This window comes from Pseudozyma flocculosa (assembly GCF_000417875.1).
Source record: "Pseudozyma flocculosa PF-1 unplaced genomic scaffold scaffold00014, whole genome shotgun sequence".
NCBI lineage: Eukaryota > Fungi > Basidiomycota > Ustilaginomycetes > Ustilaginales > Ustilaginaceae > Pseudozyma > Pseudozyma flocculosa.
The window spans coordinates 662611-671574 of NW_006920882.1; the positions used below are offsets into that span (position 1 = coordinate 662611).

Sequence of the window (8964 nt, forward strand, 5' to 3'; positions counted from 1 at the left end):
CCGACCCAACTCGGCGACGCCGACGCGGACGACGGGCGACGCCAAGGGCGACCGCGGCCGCAGCCCGAGCGTCCGGCCGCCCCTGGACGGCGAGCACGTCGACCAAGCGCTCATCCAACTCGCGCTCGCCCTCGTCGTCGTCGGCGCAGAAGCCGACGGACCGGAGCGTGGCCGTGTCCAAGGCGCTGGCCGAGCTGTCGTCGCTCGACCTCGACCTCGGCCTGGCCACGCAGCGGCTGCCCGCCACCTTGACGGCCTACTTTGCCGCGCGCGCCGACGAGAAGCGACGCCAGCCGCACCTCGAGCTGCTGCGGCGGCAGCACCAGGAGGCGGGCCTGGTCGACGAGGCGGGCAAGGAGATTGGCAAGGAGGAGCGCCTGCGCGCCGAGCAGCAGGAAAAGGAAAAGGAGGCCAAAAAGTCGGGCGGCGCCGGCCACGTGCTCCTGACCGAGGCCGAGAAGAAGGCCAACCACATCGCCTCGGAGCAGAAGCGGCGCGCCAACATCCGCAAGGGCTACGAGCTGCTGTGCGACATTGTGCCGCCGCTCAAGGAGGCGCTCGAGAGGGAGGCGAGAAAGGGCAAGGACGGCGATGGCGGCGGCGGCGATGGCGACGAGGGAGACGACGACGACGATGACGACGACGACGACGATGGCGGCGAGGGTGAGGGCGACGAGGATGCCGAAGGCGGCGGCGCTGGAGGCGGAGGGAGAAAGAAGAAATCGGCGGGCGCCAGCAAGAAGAAGAAGAAAAAAAAGGCCGGCGGCGGTGGCGGCGGCGGTGGAGCAGGAGGAGCAGGGACGAAGAAGAAGGACGCGGAGGCCGGGGGTGGGTGCGAGATTGACGGCGAAAAGATCGACGGCAGGGCGGGCCCGCGGAGCGAAGCCGTCGTCTTGATGAAGTGTGAGTTGCCACGCCCGTCGCCTCCTCCTCTGTGCTGGCATCCATCCGCCCGCCCGATTGCCCGCCTACTTACGCGGCCACCCTCGGTTCCTCTTCCTCCTCCTCTTCCTGCCTGGTCGACGGCGTCGCAGCGCTGGAGCACATTTCGACGCTCCTCGAAAGGCACCGCGCGCTGCTGGGACGACGCAACCGCGCCCGCCTCGCCCTCGCCAAGGCGCACGGCGTCGACATCTCCAAGCCGCCATCATCGGCCGCCGCCGCCGGACCGGCGCACCAAGATGGCGACGTGCGCATGGCCGACGTGCACGACCTCGAGGAGCGGCTGCGGCAGAAGATCCGAGATGCCATCGCCGGCCCGCCTCAGCAGGCGGGGACGGCGTATCCCATGATGCAGGACTGAGTCGAGGCCTCGCTTCCGATGCCGATGTCGGGCCGGTGCGGGGCGGGGCGGTGCGGCAATGTCACGCGGATACAGCGGCATCTCGAATCGGCGTGGCTGTGCGCTGCTCGGCGTGCGTGGGGGATCGTCTAGGTTTTGTCGCTCCGTCTCATCTATGCTCGGATGTACTGCTTCAGCTGTCGGACACGCAGCCCGCGCGCGAGCGGGGGCGCAGAAGAAGGAGCGATGAACCATGAACGAGGTAAGCGGACAAGTCGCGCACCGCTGGCACGCGTCGGACGCCGCGCCACGGGCTCACCTTGAGCAGCCTCTGTGCGGCCTCTTCAATCTGTCCGTCTTTGCAAAACGAGAAGCGCACGAAGCGGTCGCCAAAGCGGGCGTGCTCGTCGCTGTAAAAAGCCGTGGCGGGGATGGCGACGACGTCGCACGTCTTGGCGATGAACCACGCCTTGAGGTAGTCCCTGGGCTTCTTGAGCACCGACTCGGGCACCGCCTCTTCGCCCTCGCCCTCGCCCTCGAGGAAGGCCGGGGGGATGTCGAGACGCGATACGTCGACCAGGATAAAGTAGCTGCCGTGCGGGTTGGTGTACGGCAGGCCGAGCGGGTCGAGCGCCCGGCGCAGCGCGGCGCGGCGCACCTCGTAGTCGGCCCGCTGCGTCTCAAAAAAGCGGTGCGACGGCGCCAGCTCGAGCCCGATGGCCGCGCCCTCCTGCGCCGTCGAGTTGACGGCAAACGTGATGCGCGTGTGCACGGCGCGCGCGGGGCCGATGAGGTGGTCCGGGCCGATCAGCCAGCCGACGCGCCAGCCGGTGCATGCGAACGACTTGCTGCGCCGCGCAGAGGAGAGGAGAGGCGAGGTGAGGCGAGGCGAGGCGGACGGCGACATGATGCGGGCAAGTCGGGCGGGTCAGGCGTGTCGAGTGCGAGAATGCAAAGGGGAGGCAGACGGACGGCCGGGGCAGGCAGGCACTCACCCTGCCGATCCGACGGTGATGGTGCGCTCCCACATGCCCTCAAAGGCGGCGATGCGAAGGTGCGACTGCGAGGCGGTGTCGAGCGTTGTGGGGAGCGAGCCGGGTCAGTCGGGGTGACGACGACGACGAACGACGCTGCCGGCGGTGGGCCACATCGGCGACGCACCTTGGAGTCAAAGGTGAGGCAGTCATAGACCTCGTCCGAGACGACGAGCAGGTCGTGCTTGATGCACAGCGCCGCTAGCCGGCCGAGCTCGGCCTCGGAAGCCACCTTGCCAATCGGGTTGCTGCCGAGCGACGGAGCGAAAGCGGGCACGAGCAAGCGGCAGCAGCAGCAGCAGCGTCAGCGTCAGCGTCAGCAAGGTCCGCCTGGCCTCGTGTTGTCGCCACAGTGAGAGAGAGGCTGCGACGTCGACTCACTGCGGCGTGTTGAGCAGCAGCGCCTTGACCTTGCCGCTCTGCAGCTTCCGCTCGATGAGGTCAAAGTCAAACTTCCACTCGTCGGCCTCGGCCACGCCCGACACGGCGCCGTCCTTGGGCGGCAGCATGGGGATGTAGACGGGCGTGGCGTTGTGGAAGCGCACTTCGGCCTCGTACTGGTCAAAGAAGGGCTGTCGGGGCGGCGGCGGCGGCGCAGAGAAAAGGGTTGGCGGAGACGTCAGCGCGCCGGCAACGTGGCCGATGCAAGCTCATCCCAGCCCAGCTCGGCGCCTGCTCTGCTCACTTCCATGATGAGGACCTCGTCGCCGTGGTTGAGGAAGGCGCCCATGGCGCTGTAGATGCCTCCGTTGGCGCCGGACGTCACCTGGATCTCGGTCTCGACATCGAGCCTCCTCGCCTCGCCCTGCCTGAGCCTGGGCAGACCGTCGGCGGAGGGTGACCATCGGTCCTCGTTCCCGGCGGCGGGAGCGCGAAACTCGGGGCTGTAGAAGTCGGCGATGGCGTTGCGCAGGCGCGGGCGGCCCTTTGGATGCGAGTAGTGGTGGAGGTCGACGCGCTTGGCCGACTCGGCGTTGGTGGGTTCGAGGATAAACGAGGGGGGCGCCCAGTTCATGAAGCCCTGCCCGAGGTTGATGGCCGTCGGGAAGACGACCGGGTTGAACATTGACCATACGTCGGCGCCCTTTTCCAGCTCGAACCGGATACGCTCCGAGCGCTCGGTGCGGAATCGAGTCGCCGCCGCTGCTGCTGGCGGAGATTGCGAGGCCATGGTGCGCGCGGCGTGGGCAAGCGGGTAGAGGCGACGAGGCGTAGGACAGGAGCGAGTCGAAGAGGTGCACCACGGAGACGAGGAGGAGAGCGAGAGCGGGCTGGTTCGCGGCCAAAGGCGAGTCATCCAGACCACACGAGAGAGAGAGGGTCTTGGAGCTGCTGGGTAGTAATCTCTGTTGCGACGACGGCGGCGTGTTCAAGAGGGCGGGACGGCAGAGTGCCCGGTTGCGTAGGTACAGGACAAGGTCGAGACGGTTGGGCAAGGGGCCAAGGCAATGGAAGGTGGTGGTGGTGGTGGCAAGGAAGCCAGCCCGGGATCGAGCTAGCTTGGTCGGTGGGGCGGGACGGGGCAGCGCTGGAAGCTCGGAAGGCAGCCCCACCTGACTCGAGCGTGGCGCCTGCGGTCCGTGCAGAACGGCCAGCGCGGCCCGCGGACCCTAGCCTCGGCTTGGCTGCTCGCGCGCCGGGCCTCGACGCCGCTGCGCTGAGCCGCTCCCGACGCGAGCACGCAATCATCACGTCGGCCTGGGCACGCTGGCACCCGGCATCGGGCCACTCCAGCGTCGCCACCCAAGCAGGCCACCAGAAAGGCAGGTCCGCCACAAGATCGAGTCGAGATTAGATTATGAGATAGAGTACCGCCCGCCTCACTGCTGCTGCTTCTCGCACGCCATCTCCTCGAGGATGCTCAGCCGCAGCGCCTCGGCCGTGCGCCAGACCTCGACGTAGCTCGAAAACTGCGCCAGCGGCGCGATGCGCAGCATGTCCGGGTGGCGGATATCCGTCACCAGGCCCCGCTGCTTTTCGGCGCGCAGGTGCGCCTGCGCAATCAGCCGCGTCGACTGGATCGGCGGCGGCACACCGCCCTTGCCGCCCTCGGCGCCACTCGCTGCGGGCGCGGCTGCGGCCGCGGCCGCGGGCTCGCGCTGGTCCGGGATGCGGATGCACAGCTGAGATCCGCGCTGCTGCGGATCCCGCGGCGTCACAATCTCGATCCCGAGCCCCTCTGGCAGGAAGCCCGGCCGCAGCAGCAGGCTCTCGAGGTACGCCGTGAGCCGCAGCGACTTGGAGCGCAGCACGGGCATGATCTTGCCCTCGCCCACGATCTCGCCTCGGGCCGCGTCCTCGTCGCCCGCACCGCCCACGCCCGACAGCTGCGTCGCCGTGAGCAGCGTCTCGAGCGACCCGCGCAGCGCCGCCATGTCGAGCATCGACGGGTTCGACACCTGCCACCCGTCGGCGCCCTCGATGGGCGCAAAGTCTTCGGGCATCGAGAAGCGCGTCGAGCGGTCGTGGCCCCACCACCCGGCCTGCCGCGTCAGCACCCGGCTCGTCGCGCCGCTCTGGTGCCACTTTTCGTGCACAAACAGCCCCGCGATGCCGCCCGGCCCGGCGCTGCCGTACTTGTACGTGCACCAGACGGCGAAATCGACGCCCCAGTCGTGCAGCCGCAGCGGCACGTTGGCGAACGCGTGGGCCAGGTCGACACCAAAGAGGATGCCGTGCTCGCGCGCCTTGGCCGCGATCCTCTCGCACTCGAACAGCTGGCCCGTGAAGAAGTTGATGCCGCCCAGCAGGATCAGGCACGTCTCGCCCTCCCTGCCCAGCTCGTCGATCGTCGCGAGGATGTCGGCCGTGTCGAACGTGCGGCTGTCGCCCCGCGGCCTGAGCGGGACGAGCGACGTGGCGACGTCGAAGCCGTTGAGCTCAATCGCCGACGCCAGCGCGTACCGGTCCGAGGGGAACGCCTTGTGCTCGTAGACAATCTTGTGGCGCACCTTGCGGCCCTCGCCGCGCGCCTCCTCGGCCGATCCGGCGTAGCCGACGCCGTACGGCCTGACCGCCGGCCGGTAGAAGGTGGTGAGCATCGTGTGCAGGTTGCCCGTCAGCGTGCCCATCACCGTCACCTCGGCACGCTTGGCGCCCACGACGTCGGCCGACAGCTCGGCGACGCGCCCCTCGAGCTGCGTCCAGGGGCGATCGTAGGGGTGGTCAAAGTGGCCCAGCACAGCCTTGCGCCCCCACGCCTCGAGCTCCTCGTCGAGATAGTGCTTGGTCAGCTTGGGCAGCGGGCCGAGCGAGTTGCCGCACATGTACAGCGCCGGCGCATCCGGAGCGCTCTCGCCGTCGGTGTCCGTCGGCGGGGCGGCAGGCGAAGAAGACGACCCCGACGGCGACGGCGATGACGGCTGGCACACGTCGCGGTTCTTGGGCAGCACGTAGCCGTCCCGCATGGGTGCCAGCGGGTCTATCCGGTCGAGCTCGGCGGCCACTGCGCGGTCGTAGGTCTGCGTGCCGTTGCCGAGGCGCTGAGCGATGCCGTCGAGCTCCTTGAGAAAGTCGGCCGTCTGGAAGGCGGCGTTGCTCGGCTTGCGCGCTGCGGCGATCACGCCACTGTCGGCTTTGGACGGAACATCGACCGGTGCAGAGTCCGACGCAGCGGCAGTGGCGGCGGCAGCGGCAGCAGCGGGTGCGACAACAGCGGCCGTCGTCGCGGCCATGGCCACAGTCTGGGCCTCGCTGACCGCTGGCGCAGCTGCAGAGACCGTGGCCTGCGCGGCATCAGCAGAAGCGGAAGCGGGAGTGGGAGCGGGAGCGCTGGTCTGGCTCGAAGGAGGCGATTGCTGTTGCTCGGTCTCCTTAGCCGACTCCCGTGTGGGCCGGACCTGGATATTGGAGGAGGCCTCGGTGAGGACCTTGGATAGCCGCGAGAAGCGCGCCTCAAAGATGCCCTCGAACTCGCCAGTCGTGGACCCGGCATCGACAGCATCGACCTTTTCGACGGGCTCGTCGTTGCCGCTGACGTACGAGACGAGCGCCGCCGCGGCCCGGACGTACTGCTGAAGTGTCCGCAGCACCGCAGCTTCGATGCTGCCTTCCTCGACGGCCGCGTGCCCTTGGCCGTCGTCGTCGTCGTCGTCGTCGTCGTCGTCGTCGTCGTCGTCGTCGTCGTCGTCACCGAGGTCCAGCTCCTCGATACCGGCATCCTCCTCGCCGTAGAGCGCGGCAGCGACGAGCTCGTCCTGCGCCTCCTCGAGCTGCCTGCCCAGGTCGTCGACCTCGTCGAGGTCCAGGTCGGACGTGGCGCGGCCGTGGGCGGCGACGATGGCCTTGAGCACGTTCTCGTGCAGCATGCTGCCGATCCGCACGAGGTTCGACAGCTGGCTGAGCCGTGCGCGCTCGCCTACGCTCAGCGTCGGCAGCGCCGAGAGCTCCTCGCCGAGGTCGAGGTCGTCGGCATCACCGCCGAGGTGGCGAGGCGACCGGGCGGCCTCCTCGTCGTCGTCGTCGTCGCCGTCGTCGTCGTCGTCTGCTGCGGCGGCCTCCTTCATCTCGTCGAGGCCGTCGCGCATGATTGCCACGCGCTCCTGCCAGATGCGCTTCGAGGCCTCGAGGTTGTCGCGCGAGAGGCCCTTGACCTGGACCTTGACCTTGTTGCCGTTGGGGTTGACGTGGGTGACGGTGGTCGCGCTGCCATCGGCGGCCCGCTTGCCGATGTACTTGGCGCACGTCTCCCAGACGAGGTTGTTGAGCTCGAGCGACTTGCGCCTGGCCTCATGGATGTTGCGAGCCTGCTGCTGGTGCTGCGCGGCCGCCGCCGACGACGACGGGCCCGCCGAGAGGCCGTCGGCCTTGTCCCTGGCGTTGGAGGCGTGCTGCAGCGCCGCGCGGGTGCGGGCGTCGAGGAAGCTCTGGAGCAGCTCGGCGATGCATCCCAGCACGTCCTCGACGGCGGCCCTCACCTCCCGGGCGAACGCATTGCCGAGCGAGCGGGAGACGAGCTTCCTCTGCGCCGCGTTGGCAGGGGCCTGCCCGTCGAGGCCGAGCTGTTGGGATGTCATGACCTGCCCGCCCATCTGCTTGGCGAGCTGCTCGAGCTTGCGCCTCTCTTCCCGCTGCGCCTCGTCGTGCTCGGCGGCCAGCTGTGCGTCGAGCTGGAAGACCTCGCGGTCCTTCCACGCCTTTTTGGCGATGAAGACCATCTTGGGGATCAGGTCCGAGCTGAGCGAGACGATCTGCGCCTTGGCCGCCTCGAGCGATTTGTCGTCGAGGCCGGATACGGGCGAGAAGCCCTGTGCATCCTGCGCTGACGGCGATGGCGACGGCGAGGACGACGACGACGAGGTGGCGGCAGAGGGACGCAGTGCGAGCGAGAGGGCGTTGCAGTGCTTCTGGACCAGGGCAAAGATCTGGACCAGGTCGCTGATGACCTGCGCCGAGAGCTGCGAGGCGGGCGGTGGCAGCTGGGCGGCGTCGGCGGCGATGACGTCGGGCTGCACGGGCTCGCGGAGCGACTGGATCGAGGTGGCGCAGATGATGGTGCTGCGCAGCAGCGTCGACTGGAGCTCCTTTTGCGCCGCCGAGGACGGCGTGGCGCCGGACATGGTCGTGGCGGCGTGCAGCGAGAGCGGGCTGCCGGTTCGTTTGACGTGTTGGTGTCGCCTTGCAGCCGTGCCGCTGGGTGTGTGGGTTTGCGATCGACCTGCGAGGAGAGGATGGACGGTCGTGGCAGCAAAGGAGGTGGTGGTGGCCGAGTCGACGACGGCTGAGCGAGCCAGAAGAAAGCTGACGTCCGGCTGGCTGCCCGGGTTTTTTCTCGCAATTAATTTGCCGCGGCCGCCTCGTCTGCGACGGCCAACGCCGAGCGAGCAGGGTCAGGCCAGGTGGAGGGAGGCAAGCGCCGCCCAGCCCGCTGACTGACTGGCGCCACAATCTCCTTTATTTGACAGCCTGCACAACGATCGGGCAGTCGAGTGCAGGCGCCAACGCAGCTGTGGATTCGAAACGAGACGGGTCTGGATGTGGTGGTAGAAGTACAGATGAGGTACGGGGAGGAGACGGACCCAGGCTGGGCGGACAAGAGCGTCACCCAAACGGCTGAGGGCCACAAGGCGGTCACCCGAGTCGCAGAGAGAGAGAGAGAGGCAGTCGGAGAGAGAAGAGATGCAAAAGGTGCGAGCGGAATCGCTGGTATGGAATGGCTGCGGCCCATAGGAAATCAGAGGAGAGCATGGACAGGGGCGCAGGTTGGAGGTGAAGAAAACAGAGAGTCTCTTGGGGCGCGAGCGACCGTCGGCCTAGGCCGTCGAGGGCGGCGGTGGCTGCTGCGACTGCGCCGGCGACTGCGCCTGCTGACAGGCGGCGGCAAAGCTCCACACCTTGATGTCGCCGTCGTCGCTGCCGCTGACAATCTTGTCGTCGCCGAGGCTGAGGCACGTCACGGCGCCCTTGTGGCCCACGAGCGTGTTCTGGCAGAAGCCGCTGTCGCGGTCCCAGATCTTGATGGTGCGGTCGTGGCTCGCCGACACGATGCGCAGCTTGTCGACGTCGAGCGACCACACGCCCTCGACGTGCCCAAAGAGGGTGCGCAGGCACCGTCCCGTACGCACGTCCCACACCTTGAGCGTGTTGTCGAGCGAGCCCGAGATCAGCACGGGCCGCTGCCGCGCGTGGTGGCTGTCCTTGCCATCGCGC

General features: G+C 68.5%; 4 protein-coding genes across 4 annotated transcripts in view; 1 reads left to right on the forward strand and 3 right to left on the reverse strand.

Moving 5' to 3' along the window:
* PFL1_04473 (uncharacterized protein) overlaps positions 1–1303 on the forward strand; it is a gene marked incomplete at both ends in the record, with an annotated part of 3088 nt that extends 1785 nt beyond the window's left edge. The window contains 2 exons of the mRNA XM_007881997.1: positions 47–903; positions 1035–1303. Of these exons, the coding sequence (XP_007880188.1) occupies positions 47–903; positions 1035–1303 (1126 nt within the window). The remainder of the gene's footprint in view (positions 1–46; positions 904–1034) is intronic.
* A 152-nt stretch (positions 1304–1455) lies between these two features.
* PFL1_04474 (uncharacterized protein) lies at positions 1456–3487 on the reverse strand (the record flags this gene model as incomplete). Its single annotated transcript, XM_007881998.1, has 6 exons — positions 1456–1479; positions 1602–2130; positions 2278–2342; positions 2444–2564; positions 2698–2888; positions 3002–3487. 6 exons carry the CDS (start codon positions 3485–3487, stop codon positions 1456–1458), a joined length of 1416 nt encoding a protein of 471 aa, XP_007880189.1.
* A 649-nt stretch (positions 3488–4136) lies between these two features.
* Positions 4137–7874, reverse strand: PFL1_04475 (uncharacterized protein; the record flags this gene model as incomplete). Its single annotated transcript, XM_007881999.1, has 1 exon — positions 4137–7874. One exon carries the CDS (start codon positions 7872–7874, stop codon positions 4137–4139), a length of 3738 nt encoding a protein of 1245 aa, XP_007880190.1.
* A 693-nt stretch (positions 7875–8567) lies between these two features.
* PFL1_04476 (uncharacterized protein) overlaps positions 8568–8964 on the reverse strand; it is a gene marked incomplete at both ends in the record, with an annotated part of 4142 nt that continues 3745 nt past the window's right edge. The window contains one exon of the mRNA XM_007882000.1: positions 8568–8930. Coding sequence (XP_007880191.1) covers positions 8568–8930 — 363 coding nt within the window. The remainder of the gene's footprint in view (positions 8931–8964) is intronic.